The following is a 15002-nucleotide window of genomic DNA, read 5'->3' as shown; positions in this document are numbered from 1 at the left end:
ACGCAAGTAAAAGCAGTGTACGAATGATTCTAAGCACTCAGGCTCAAGCACTCCGGATTTGTCAGGCTTATTTCAAAGTGCATCAACAGTGGCTACTAACGCCAATGCAAGGCACCACCTCATCAACACCCACATTGGTGTTGCAGTGCAGTACACATATACGACACCTTGCTCGAAATTTTCTCCTCAACCTATAGCCTCTCTACCAGCAACCAACCACGCACATCTTACTGCCAAACAGTGACCGCACATGGTGAACCGATCCCAACTACTTCATTCTCCCTTGCCGCTAGACCTGTGACTCCTCCATGGGGCCTCGCTCAACCAAATATTAACATTACCATACCTGGCGTCCAAAAAAAAGCCGATTTGCCGTCACCAACTCTCAAGCAGCTCACAGTACTTCCCTTGTACGAAAAATACCAGGACTCCACACACGTATACACTGACGGATTGGTTCTGCCGAATAACTCATCCGGTGCAGTCACGATAACAAGGTTGGTCACGATGATTAAATTCAAGACACCTCACACAACAGCATAAATGGCAGCAGAATCGGCAGCCTTTCGTACCGCATTACGATTTGTCTTTAAAGCGGCCTTGCAGTATCTACTATCAGCCTTACGCCAGGGACCACACGAGCAGTTGGTACTAGAAATGGCAGAGGTAGTACGCTACCTAACTGAGAAAGGGCACCAAATCACGTTTCAGTGGTTACCTAGTCACTGCGGAATCATGGGCAATGAAGGGGCCAATCATGCTGCCCAATCAGCCCACACGAAAGACAATTAACTGCTACTACCGCTTTTTAGGACCGATGCTGCACGGAAAATATGCTGGCTTGCTCATCAACAAATCACGTCACCATGAAATCAGCCGCACTTCGAGCATGTCCGACTGTACTCGCTTGACCCTACGTTAAGTGTTGATGTACTGTCGAGGCTTGTCTGAGCAGACGCGACCCTATTATGCAGGCTGTGTTTCGGCGTTGCGTTTACCAACGCCTACGCTTTCCGCATCGAGATGGCCGACACCACAGCCTTTGTTTGGCCCCTGTGGCAACGAAGAAACCATCCGACATATCTTTTGTGACTACTTATACAGTATAGCAGACAGGGACTACGCCTTCGCAATGAGCTCAGCAAATTAGATAATCAACCTCTGTCGGAGGATATAATTTTACAATATCGCCAGAATGCAACATCACGGAAGAAGGCCTAGCAAGCGCTACTGCCCTTTTTGCGATCGACCAGTCTTTCTAAACGGTTGTAAGCAAAAAGCCCTTCCTTTGTTTGTGTGTGTGGTTTATTTTTATTTTCTCCTGGGAGCACATGTCTTTTTTATCTTTTTTTCTATATCTCTCTACACCTTCTTCCTTCCTGGACAGCAAACCGGAAGCCAATATATGGTTACCCTCCCAGCTTTCCTCTTAATTCTCTCTCTGTCTTTCTGGTATAAGTTGAAAGAGCCTCTAATAAACAACCTCTGCAAAAATAGGAAGAACGAACGCATTATTCCCTCCCAGCGTTTCCAGCCTTTTCGGCAGAATTCGCCACGCCAGCTATTGGCTCACTGACTTCAGGATGAAATAAAGTCACGATTAGTCGACAAGGGGGATATCTATTGTGAATTTTCTCTTACCCTGCCTGGCCGTACATTCGCATGCCCGTTCTGCCTTGCCTCAGATGACTATCGCGTGCAATAAGGTGATTTCACTTTCTTTTCAGTGTTTCGAGTGCGCTTGCGCAGATAGTAACGTGTAGTGAAAAACCGTGAAATCCTGACCAGCTCAACGCTTTTTGCTGACTTTTAACATGTTGTACGAGGAAACAAGCAGCGAGCATGAGATAGCGCTTGTGCGCATGGGAGAGGCTAGAGACAAACTACGATTGATTGTTTGATTATTTGATTGATTGATTGATTGATTGATATGTGGGGTTTAATGTCCCAAAATCACCATATGATTATGAGAGACGCCGTAGTCGAGGACTCCGGAAATTCTGACCACCTGGGGTTCTTTGACGTGCACCCAGATTTGAGCACACGGGCCTACATCATTTCCGCCTTCATAGGAAATGCAGCCGCCACAGCCGGGATTCGATCCCGTGACTTGCGGGCCAGCAGCCGAGTACCTTAGCTACTATAGAACACCGCGGTGGGGCAGACAAACTATAGTCTCACCTTTCAAGTTCGTGTGGTTTGGGGGCGCTCTAAGGGGCACTCGACGGCAGAAGTATCTACAGCCCTTGGATTCCTATGAGGCGCTTCTGAATTATGTCGTGCCTTTCGCGCGTGAAACCCCAGATATTATGAGAAATAGGCCGTAAAAATCGTGTTTAAGGAAGAAACGTCAGAAAAAATAAACGTGTGTGAATAAAGGTTGTTGATGCCCACTCCACGTACTCCTAATAGATTGTTTTTGAAAGTGACGGAGCTATTTCGTAGAACGACTGTCTGGTACTTTCGAAGTACCAAAGGTAGGTCAAAGCGGGAATGAACCAAGTCTCAGACACTAATCGGGAGTGAACTATAACTTAGCAACTCCATTGCAAATTATTGGTTAGTTGTTGTAAACAACTGCCATATCTCTCCGGGGTAATCAATTTTAGATTGATGATAACGAATATTTCAACAGCACAAAGTAAAATATATAATGCGCTAGGAACCGTTAATGGATGACACTTGAAGCGGGAGTTCGTTTTTGGTTGAGAAATATGTGTATTTTACCACGTAAATCTCTCATTCATACATGCTGGCAGTATAATTGCCAAAAAAATTAAACAAACCTTAGGCTACGGGGCGTTCTCAACGCTTTGTAATTTTGGGTCACTGCAAGGAAAAAAACACACAAAAGAACCAGGAGGCGGGACGTTTGCACGCAAATTCTACCATGTAATTTTTAAACCTTGTCATACGATAATAATTCAAATATATTCAAGCAAAGAATCACTGAGAATAGTACTATAGAGTCAGGTCTGGCACCTGGTTTTCACTCAGTACCTCTCTGCGTTTCATAAACTACAATTATGGTTATGTACATTCAACTTTCACGCAGGTAATGATACTGCGTTTCAAAGGATCCATACATTTTTGTAGAGCTAGTTGTTTCAGTCCGTCAATTTGCCTATATTAAAAAGTGCCACTCCTGGACATTTACGAGCCCTCTTGCGTTTCGGGTAATTTATTAATAATAAATGACACTATTTTGGGTATTATAATTGGGGCATTGGTGTGGGCTTGCAGTAAATCAATTTCCCTGACATTGATGTACCTTTCCTCTCCAGCAAACAGAAACAAGGTTCATATGGCACAACATGAATTGAGGTTTATTGAAACAACAATGCCGCATCGTTTGAGCGAACATTTCACGCAGACTGTTACCGATGAGACCAATCACAACACAATGGCACGCAGACTCAGGTGGGCCTTGTTGTACCAGCACAAAGCACGCCAGAAAAAAACAAAACGAAAATCCCACACATGCAAAGCATAACGATCGAGAAACAGCCCGCTGACAGAACCACGCACCAGAGCATGAATATTTACAAGCGACGTCACCGGCGACCACGCACCACAGGCACTCAGTCGCGCAAATTACCCCGCCCATTCCATTGGAGGTACCTCTTGTACCTCGAAGCCACACCGGTCATGGCGATGTCGTACGACTGTGGTCGCTCGAATGGGCGGATCACGTCCTGTGCGTTAACGTACGTCACGCCCACGGGAATTCCGTGCTTCTGGGTAACTTCACCCGAATCCTCAGTCCCCTTCTTTGAGCTCAGTGTCGGGAACTGGCGAATGGACTTGTAAAGAGGGACCGCATTCGGCACGGCCTGGTTTGAGTACGATGGTCGGGGATAGTGTGCGTAGCCCTGTGCTCCATATTTGTCAGCGTAATTATGTATCCTCTGCTGCTCCGGATAGTACACGAAGTCGGCAATGCCCGCATCGGGCACTCCCTGGTGATCCTGGACCGGAACTGCATCCTGTCGACTGTAGTCTGAGGGAGCGTAACCAGAGCCGGACAGTCGTTTCGAGTCGAACGACGGGTAGGTGCCAGTGGCGATGTCGATGGCTGGCACTGGAGCCGCGGTTCTGGAAAGTTCGTACTCGCCGGCATCCGATACGTGGAAGGCAGGCACGGCAGCTACGGCGGGTCTAGCCCCTACACCCCCCGCAGTATGGACGGGGTAAACGGGAAACGTATCGTGTTGAGTAAAAGCAGGCACAGCTGAGACCGCAGGTCGAGCGGGCATGGCGCCTACGCGATCGGCGACCGTGTTAGGTTTTGCCGGAGGTGAGGTGGCCTCATCGACGACCTTCGCGGGTGGCATCTCGGCCGTTATGCGGACGCTGGCGGGCTCCTGGTTGGTGGTACCTGGCTCGTTGGTCTTGATCCAAGCCCTGAAACCTTTCTTGTCGGCCACGTACTCCACGTGGCGGTACACACCGTTCGCGTCCTGGTAGCCGTAGGAGCCCCTGCGGTTATTTCTCACGTCGCTCTGCTCGCTGTGATGTTGTGAGTTGCCATCAGAGTCCCTAATCTGGTACGAGAAGTGGTACGATTGCTGCCGCGTCAGTGGCATATTTCCCTGCGGGAAGAATTCGAAAATCACCTGAAGTAATTCACAGAAGTCTTGGCGTTTAGGTATGCTACTAGAAAGCAAGATAAAAATATCGGGGAAGAAATTCTAAAGGACTAGAGCAAACTCTTCAATGAAGTGTTTGTTATAAAAATGAGAAGACCACAAATGAGAAAATTGTATACGTGTGTTGAGCCTTTCCTTGCTTGTCTTTTTTGATTATTCAAGCCTAATTATCCTGTGACAAAGCAATTGTTTCGTTTTGTTTCATTTTAGCTACATTTGGTTGAGACCCGACTCGGTAGTGAATTCACGTCAAACTCCGTGTGTTATTTTAATGTTGCAAAATTATTTCTGTGGGAGATGTGTCTACGCACAGTTACTCGTGACTACCAAGTGCAGAAAATAATTTCGTGTATTTGCGCTCAAAATGAAATGAACGTATAATAAAACAACATGACTTCATTCGCTGACTTCCAAACATTCTCTTATCAATGTGTTGTGATATGTGCGAATAGGTGTGTTTTTGCATATGTGTGATCGATTGTTCTATTTTCCATACACTGCTTTGTATGTTTTCCTTTAAGATATGGGCTCAACTTTCACTCAAGGGCTAAGTAATAGTCGACGTTATGCTTGTGCGCCAACATCTCTTTATATAATAAATTAATAAAAATATCTAAATATGCCCATATTTTGGCAACATGCGATCAGATAAAGTGATCTATAACGTTGTGGGATACATTTGTTTTTGATAGCAGCAAGAGGCACTTGAAGCAGCTCGTTTGAGCTAAGTTTAAGGGATATTGAAGAAAAAGTGAAATTTAAAACCGTTGTAAGTAAAATCAATAGATAATATAAAGTATTACTCTCTCCCTAAGTTTCCATGTTCACGAGTGATATTCGGAAATTTCAGGAGGTGAGTCACCGATAAAACGTATGACCTAAAACTGGAGGCATCATTTGATTCCTTCCGAATCTTGTAGCCAGTGTGAATTAGGTGCTTTGATATCTGTGTTGACTTTTAATACTCGACTATGTTCGTTCATACATTTCTTCGGCACGTGCTTTTAACTATTAATCGTTTTGAATACCCGAGTAAGTAGCACCGCACCACACGTCATGCATCGTCTCGCGAAGTGCGACACGTCTGAAATAAAGAATAGTACAAAAATATCTGGGGTTTTGCGTCCAAAACTACGATATAAAAATGAGAGACGCCGCATGGTGTTCTCTAACGTTTACTTACATCGCACAGTACACACGGGACTCTACCGTTTCGCCTCCATCAAAACACGACCACCACTGCCGGGATCGAATCCGTTACCCTTGGGTCAGCAGCAGAGCACCGTATACCCACTGCTCTACCTAGGCGGATTGGAAAACGAAATATATCGGCATACATCTCAACCAAGTAAACATAAAGGCGTAAATCTAGTTTGCCACGGCATTTTATGGGCCATGAACACTATGTTCGTCGTATGAACATCATGAATACTGATGGATTCCTAGAAGGTAACGCTTTGCCCAACTGCGTCAGAAAAAGGGAAAGACAATGTGAAGCCTGTTCTAATTATCGCGCTCTCGGATCTTGCCAGATACGCTAGCGCAATGACGGCTCACACATTTGTGTCAAGAAAGACAAATTTCTTCAACACTTCTATCGGATGAAGGGTGTGGTGCAGCGACAGGCGCGACAAAGGAAGAAGAGAGCCGCTTCGCTCGTGATGCGCGAGCAACGTGATGATCAGAACGTTCTAGCTCTAAGACCCGCTGGGCGCGTCACCCACAACCGCTTTGGTCTTTCTCTTCTCCCGCGTCCCAATAATAAGCTGCGACCACGGCATGGCCTCATCCGGCACCGTCCCGTCTCGTTCCTCTACAAGAGTATAGTCACTGAACGTTAGGCGCTTTCGCTGCCAAGGCTTCGGTTTCCACATCCCAAACAGCATTCCGCTGGGACTTTGATTGCGTGAAATCGTTGATAGAAACACGGCCTGTACAGTACACATGAAGATTTGCCTCAGCCACCCAACGGTACGGCTACGGCCATATTGCTCTGCATCTATGAAGCAACGTAGGGCAAGGTAAGACCTGTACGCGAGGGACGCACAAGTGAAACAACGATCAATCTCGCTGGCGCGAAGTCGCCCTTCACGTCACGGTTCAAGGCACCCTGTCAAAATATTGTGATGAGTGCAAGGCAGACAAAGATTCAGATCTGTGGCCTTCCGCGATGCTTTTGACAGGTGCCAGGCTGAATATGCTTTCACTTTCACGCTACTATGTGTGAGACTCAGAATACTTGACCCACATAGCCGCATTCAAAGCCTTAGCTGCGCTGCATTGACAATACGCCATTAAAAGACCTTTCAATGGTGAAGTGCGGAAAGCGTAACAATGATGCCTATAGTAATAGCTTTTCATTCCTTTGAAGGTGTTAGCGTATTCATATGTCTTTCGTTTCTACTAAATTAGCTCTATTTGCATCACATTATGCCATGTCTCAACTGCTTTCATCGAGGTGACGTGTAATGTTGTGGGCAGATTGCCTACTTATTCACATAGAAATATGAGCAATGTCCAGCTAGCCGAGTGTAAAATTATATTCCGGTTGTGGAAGCAGGACTGCGCGCCAAGGAACAGTACAGTGCTAGCTATCAAGAATCGAAACATATAATGAGTAAGCTTTTAACCACAGCCACGCTACTTAAAGAACGTTTTTGGGATGATGCTTGTTTCTACGCATGATTGTAGTTTGAGGTATCTGAGCGAACATTGTGAGCGACGACTAAATTGTCAACAAGTGGCTGTAATCCGACTGTAGGTGCTTAGTCAAATATTTTCACAATGAAACGGATGCTGTATTTGCGCTAAGGCACTTGGATCGCAACACACTCGAAGTTGGCCTTTTATGTGACGAACGAAAATCCTTGATCGAGGGACTTCGCTTCAGCTCTTCGGAATGCTAAGAACGAAATGATGCAGACAATTATGATACTGGTAACAGAGCCAGCTGCACTGGCAATAGCCACACCGGCAATAGCCTGGCAGCACTGGTAATAGCACTGGCAATAACCATACTTTGCACGCGCAGCAGCCAGGATGTCGAAGCATTGCCAGTGGTTTTTTTTTTTCTTTTTTTATGTCTAGCTGCTCTTTGTCGAACCATTATTGAATGCTTAGTCCTGTTGTTTTTTACATCATTTGTAGATGCGCGCTGTAGTCTAGTAGCGATTTTTCGCTGCAGGAGTACCCTATACTGTGATGGTGTCTTTATTCCACCTTGTTTTCCTTTCAGCCTCCTTATCTCTTAAGCTATTCCACCTTTCTTCTTTAAGAGTAATGCAGCAAGCCGAAATTTTTGTTATGGTTAATATACTTTCACTTCCTGTCTTTCTGCGTCACTATCGATTTCTTTGTCTCTATCTTTTTCTCCTCTCGGCCGTAACCAACTTGAGATTACAGGGTTAAGCCTTTTTAAAAGACTAAGTACGTCTTGGCATCTGAGAACCAAGATGCCATTCAGACGACCAGCAGAAGTGTTTTACTAATTCTGGGTCCCGAAACTGGTGCAGTATGAGGACGTTGCGAACAGAATGCAAGGTATATCTGCCCGGTTTCTTCGTGATTACAGTTACAACAGATGTATAGTAAAATAGTAGCTCAAAGTTGTGTTCAGAGTCTGCAAGGCTCCATAATACACGGTGAGCTTCAAGACAACTTATGATCAGTTAAGTATTCTGAGTAAGGTTAAAGGTACCGTTATGTTTTCCCCCTTTACGTAACATTTTGCAGTTTGCCACAAGCGCCCTAATGAGATCCGATGAATCAGTGTCAGTCACTAAAGCGGCTTGGCAAAAATGTTTGTGTTTCGTTCGTTTGAAATGATGTGTGTTCATGCTAAAGACACATCGCCCGATGATATAGTGAATATATGGGCCTTCTGCGGATATCGTACGTTTTCCATCATGTCGTCCATGTCGTCTTCCTGTGTCGGCACATCGTCCTGTGGATTCTTCTCGTCTTCGAAGGCCGGGGCCGCGTGCACTGCCGGAATGCCCGAATTGGAATCCTCATCAAGCGGCTCGTACGGCCGCAACGCCCGGGCTCCATGGGCGCATAGGAGTGAAGTGAGGAACAGCATCTGCAGTCAGAAGATAACATCAGAGAAAAACGTTGTCGTATAAAGGCTAACAAAATCCACACACTACAACGACATCTTACGGCCAGTAACCAAAACATGTTGCCAAGCTCAGTAACGTGTACTGCCCGCGAAGTGTTACGCGGAAGGTTTGCCGAGCCTAAAAAATGCTATGGTACCATCAGAAAACATTTGAGCAGTGATCTTAAACCAAGATATTACACGATCAAAGATGTCTTGAAGCTATGGCATTGTAACTTAGCGGGAAACATACAACACGTAGTGTGAGCTGTACTGACACGATTGCTTTAAAGCGCTCGTTCGCAGAAATTCAGCGCTCTGGGTCGGCGACGGCATCCTTAGTCAGGATCAAAAAATTATGGTTCCTCGTGATTGAAAATTTGAAGTAGATACAAATAAATATATATTAAAAGACTTCGGTTCGATTGGAATCAGGAAATATAAGGATACAGAATTGCAGATATCGAAACTGCGACCCTTTGGCAGCATGGCACCACGCCTTTAGAAAAACGACCACAATTAATACGCCCTGTAGCAAACCAACGACGAGGTATTGTTGAGTAATCACCTACAATTCATTTGTATTCGTTAAAATTGGCGTATTTTGGAAACATCAAACTAAATTATACACCTTGCAGCCCTTCTAAACCAAATTTAAGAGACAGAAATTCAAACGCTATCAGAGGGCAGCATTTATTTATTTATTTGTTTATTTATTTAAATAATTAAAATTTATTTATTTATTTATTTATTTATTTATTTATTTATTTATTCATTTATTCACTACTGCAGAACCAAGGACCAAGCAGGGTGGGAGTACAAATACAGATATAAGTAAAATAGCAGTTTCAAACTTAAACAATAAAGGGCGAAGAAGGTTGTCTGGTAGGGCGATTCATTCATCACAAGTATTAGAAAGGCAGTTCTATTCACATATGGGGGAAACTTAAGTAGGTCTGTGCGAGCAAAATATGGGGTCAAGTCTTTTGGGTGTTGGTGCCGGGGGGGTAAAGGGAGGTTAACCAGGCACATGCCCGGTTTGCTACCCTACGCTGGGGGAATAGGAAGGGGGCATAAAGACGAGAGAGAGAGAGAGAGAGAGAGGAAAGAGAAGAGAAAGAGAGAGAGAAAAAAAAAGGAGGATTGTCAGTCAATCGGCGCGTATGCAGTGGTGGCACTACATAAAAGTTAAAGGTGGTCACATAGGCCTGTAGTCGTCAAAAAGCACAAGACAGCTTTGCCTGCTTTTTAAGCCGACGAAAGGCGATGACGCTGTTCCAGTAGCATCTGCACAGAGAGTGGCCGATCGTCCAATTGTCGCAATGCATCCGAAAGCTTCTGTCTTTCAGAGGCAAATCGAGGGCTGGTGCCGGGTGGGCCGGCTACTTAGGGGTGTAAAATACGGGGATGAATCTAGAGCTACTTTTTGTTCAAAAGTTAATCAAGGAATTCTAATCTAGCTTTTTGGATAGTTATGTGGGGTTTAACGTCCCAAAACCACCATATGATTATGAGAGACGCTGTAGTGGAGGGCTCCTGAAATTTCGACCACCTGGGGTTCTTTAACGTGCACCCAAACCTGAGCACACGGGCCCACAACTTTTCCGCCTCCATCGAAAATACAGCCGCCACAGCCGGGCTTTGATTCCACGATCTGCGGGTCAGCAGCCGAGTACCTTAGTCACTAGAACACCACAGCGAGGCCTAGTCTAGCTTTTTGTCTTCGCGTCTGCAATTAGGGAATGTTGTTGGCTAGCATTAAATCTGAGGGTGAGTCTAACTTGGAGTACTTGTTGAATATAAATCTAACAGCTTTTATCTGAATGCGCTCAAGAGTGTATATATTACGTTTTGTATAAGGGTCCCATAATATGCTCGCGTACTCTAGTTTTGGTCGCACAAGGGCAGCGTAACAAAGTAGTTTATTATTCGTAGGATCACTTCTAAGTTTATGTTTAGGCAGACATAGTTCGCGAAAGGGAGATGAACTAACATTATAAATATGGAGATTCCAAGATAAGTTGGAAGTGAGTGTTACACCAAGGTATTTGTAGGAGTTCACTTGTTGTAGTGGTGAAGACCCTAATATGTATGTATATGATTGTGGATTCTTTTTGCGAGTCACTGGAAGGCAAACACATTTGCTCGCGTTGAGGCACATTCCCCATTTGTTACTCCATTCATATATCTTGCAAAGACTAGTGCTCAGATTGTTGTAATCATTAGTGGAACATATTTGTTTGAACAAAACGCAATCATCTGCAAATAATCTCATTTCTACACTAGGATCAATAACATCAACAACATCATTGATATACAATAGAAATAGCAAAGGGCCTAACCAACTGCCCTGTAGTACGCCCGACGTGACCGGAAGACAGTCCGAATATTGGCCCCCTACCTCAACCTACTGTCCGCGAATATTTAAATACGCAGAAATTCAATAGACAAATACTTCAGGTATACCTATTGTTCTAAGTTTGCAAATGAGGTCACTATGCAGAACTTTATTGAAGGCTTTGCCATAATCTAGGAAGAGCATATCTATCCTACCGTGTTTATCGATGCTTAACGAAAGAGAGTGAAACAGTGTGACGAGTTTAGTAACGGTAGATAATTCTTTCCGAAATCATGTTGATCCTTGGTTAATATAGATCCATCTTCAAGAAACTTGGTCATAATGGTAGCCATGATGTCTTCGATTATTTTGCAACATTGTAAAGTTAGTAAGATCGGACGATAATTCTCTAGTACTAAGCGGTCGTTTTTTGAAGGGGGAAGCTACTTAAAACAGCACCCGTTCGTCCCTCGTAGTAGTCGTAGTCGTAGTCGTAGTCGTAGTCGTTGTGTGTAACCACTCTTACGTTTTGACCTGCAAGGTGGTGCCGGTGGGAAATTTCTCCTGTGCGTTGTTGAACAATAAAAACTTCGCAGCGTGCGCGTTAATTAAAAGCTGTATTCTCCTGTCTCTCATTCCCCATTAGCAGCCATTTACATGTACATTGAGCACTATCTGACATGAAAGGGTTGCTACGTTATACTCGCTGGACGTAACCTCCTTGGTTTTAGAAGATTTAGCAAGTGTTGAGCCGCAGTGCCACGAATACAGTGAACTAGTGTATACCATGAAGTCGAGGTGGCTAAAGGTGGGAAGTAAACACAAAGCGAAAGCCGTCGAAAGTGTGCGTGTGTTACCTCTCGTTTAGTCTTTGGAATGTCCGCCGGATGGCGGTGCTTCTATATGGGGAATATATGATGAAAAGATGCGAGATGGTCGTACTTGGAGTGTTGAATAGATAGACCAACGCACACAGACATGCATGGACGGACGCATGGACGGATTATATATATATATATATATATATATATATATATATATATATATATATATATATATATAGGAGGAACACTGAAGATGATTTTACCAGTGCCCTTAAATATTCGATGTAGAGACGAAGGAGAAAATTGTGGTTCTCGAGCTCCGTGAATGTTTTTTCTGGGCTAATAGCGTGACCAAAAAATGAAAAGTGTAACCTCGATAGATATGAATCTGTTAGGCAGACATTGTCGCTGAGGACTTTAGTGTCAACATAAGCAATGCTCACTGCAGCTTTCGTGAACCAGTTTTTTGTCATGATCTGTCCCAACTGTCATATGCACGAAGGAAACAAAATGTCACTGAAGCGAAAGGTCACGTCCTGAAGCAGAGCTCCATAACCCCGCGACCATAGGCGACGGCGAGGTCACGTCGAGTCATTAGCGCACGATTTGAGAATTATAGACGACACCCTCTTGTTGGACGAAAGAATGCCGAAAGGCGGGTACCGGATACACACCGGTCTGACAGGCGTTAGGTGTCGACGGATGACGAAATTCTTCCTACGTACATTATGACGCAACAGTCAACAATCGATGCCAATTTGTTCCGGTTGTATAGCGAAGCGCAGCACGTAAACCTGTCAGTCAAAATAAGGGTAACACTAAACATCTTCCTCTCCTGGCAGTGCTACAGTTCAAGGACTACACCTGATATATTCAAATTGAAAATTAAACTTCCCGATGGCAGGGCCAGGTCAGAGGGCTTCGGTCACGCCCAAGATCCAACCACCTACACTCCTACAACATAAACAAAGGTCTCAAGCATCGCCAGCTGGGCAGTGTTATGCAAGAGTACCTTGTAAAGTTTACTGCTTGAATGACATATCATTGCTCCAGTGACAGATGTCACGACCATTTTTCTTTTCGGCATGCCTATAGAGTGGCTCCACTTGCACGTACTTTAAAGGATTCCCTAACTTTTCGCTGTTAAAGAAGGCCAGCTTGTCCTTCTCTGTGTACACCGTTGTAAAGTATAAGGCTCGTACGCTGCAGTTTTCTTCACATGTCTGATTTATTTGTCACTTCTTGTTTGATTCACCAGTTAAAAATTCGACTGCTAAACTGCCGCTTGTGAGTGTGTTACACTCACTGCCTCACTTATTGATTGATTACACTCACTTATTGATTGATTGATTTGTGGGGTTTAACGTCCCAAAACCACTATATGAATATGAGAGACGCCGTAGTGGAGGACTCCAGAAATTTCGACCACCTGGGGTTTTTTAACGTGCACCCGAATCAGAGCACACGGTTCTACAACATTTCCGCCTCCATCGAAAATGCAGCCGGCGCAGCCGGGATTTGAACCCGCGACCTACGGGTCAGCAGCCGAGTACCTTAGCCACTAGACCACCGCGGTGGGGCAACACTGACTACTTAGCTCCTACAATCACGTCGTTTGGTGGTTTCTCAAATTTTGCTCAATTTGAATATGGAATTTCTGAATTCGTGCTACATTACGTTCTACGTTTTGTTCTTTGTTGTTCTCTATATGTGCGAAGCGGGGCGGGGGAGAGGACTTCTTTCTGCCTCTGTGTCCTGGTGTATTTCTTAGAGTTGCGAAACCAACCTCCGCGAACATCGCCAAATCACACGCTCCAAAGGAAGGTTCGGGACTTTCTATCGAATTTGGCACCGCGAAACAGGCCCCTTAATTTTATGGCTTTTCATTCCTGGCAAGCGCACTCCTTGTAGCTGCACTTCCGCAAACATCACTTGTTCTACGGGTCATAACAGTCCGCAATCACAACATAGTAGTAACACTTTACGTGCCGCTACTTTAAAAAAAAAAATTCCCACTGAAGTATGGCTAGGCCTCCGAGTTGTGCCCACGATAGCGAACTGCAGAAGCCATAGCAGGCCACCCGCCAGTCTTACAAGGTGTGTTGCGTAGGGCCGTCGAGCTGTGGGCGTCAGGCGTGGGAACAGCTATCGGCGCCCCATCGGCTCCTATCGAGGCCGGAAGATGTGTGCGCAGAAGAGGGTGGACGTGACGGTGGCCGGTCGATCCAACAAGTGGAAGACAAGAAACGGGTTCACCCTCTGCTAGTCACTGTCCTCGCTTGGCAGCCATTTTCACTTCGGCCTGTTGCCCAAGAGCGTGTCATTCGTACGGTATTTGGGCTCCACCATATAAAAGCATAAAGGTGGCGAAGAAAACAATGAATTACGCCTGCTGCTAAAGCTGTATCAATACAGTATCTTGGTATTTCTTCCCAATGTTTCGCAGTGGAAGCATATAGGGGAGCACATTCCATTCAATCAATTAGGGGAGGAAAAACGAGTACGATGTGTCCTTATTTCAATAGCTCTAATTGCAATTAGTAATACCCAATGCGGCTATGAAATAGATCATTTTCGACGGGATTTCTTGTGCAATATAATCTGGCAGGTCGGAGGTTCAGTGTTTTTTTTTTTTTTTAAGGCAACAGTCCTTATCGCGAGATCACTTTGAAAGGGTCCCACAAGACACACCACTGATAGGTCCGTCAATTAAAAGAACAAAAATGCTGCTTCGTAGCGCTACCAAACAAAAACAAATCTCATTCTGAAAATTAATTATTGGATCTGAGCTATAACTAACGACATATGTTGAGTTCGTTGCATTTTAAAAAAATGTCAAGCTAGCTGAAAAGTTTTTTTGACTGGCTGGTTTTCCGAACGTTTAAGCCTACCATGCTTTATGGACCATTCTCGGGTGATGGTATGTACAGAGACAAAACAACGCACAACCCTTTCCCTTGGCGACAGAAACTCTACCTGTATTTTGTGCACTCGCTTAAGACGACTAGAAGATGAAAGCTATCTACTTGTTCTTCTCAGTCAGTGCAATGATCCTCTCTCGACACTCTCCCAAATCTTTCCGCCCCGAACAT

General features: G+C 44.8%; 1 protein-coding gene across 5 annotated transcripts in view; it reads right to left on the bottom strand.

Annotated features, from left to right (window-relative positions):
- Positions 1-3299: 3299 nt before the first annotated feature.
- The window catches only part of LOC119178401 (uncharacterized), a 144116-nt gene continuing 132413 nt past the window's right edge, over positions 3300-15002 (bottom strand). For all 5 annotated transcript variants that reach the window (XM_075889300.1, XM_075889297.1, XM_075889313.1 and 2 more), the window contains 2 exons: positions 8545-8730; positions 3300-4592 (listed from right to left, as the gene is read on the bottom strand). In XM_075889300.1, coding sequence (XP_075745415.1) covers positions 3582-4592; positions 8545-8730 — 1197 coding nt within the window. In that variant the 3' untranslated portion in view covers positions 3300-3581. The remainder of the gene's footprint in view (positions 4593-8544; positions 8731-15002) is intronic.

The sequence above is a fragment of the Rhipicephalus microplus genome, chromosome 1, assembly GCF_043290135.1.
Source record: "Rhipicephalus microplus isolate Deutch F79 chromosome 1, USDA_Rmic, whole genome shotgun sequence".
NCBI classification, from domain to species: Eukaryota; Metazoa; Arthropoda; class Arachnida; order Ixodida; family Ixodidae; genus Rhipicephalus; species Rhipicephalus microplus.
Note: the sequence above shows the minus strand (reverse complement) of the source record. Positions and strands in the feature narration are given on the sequence as shown.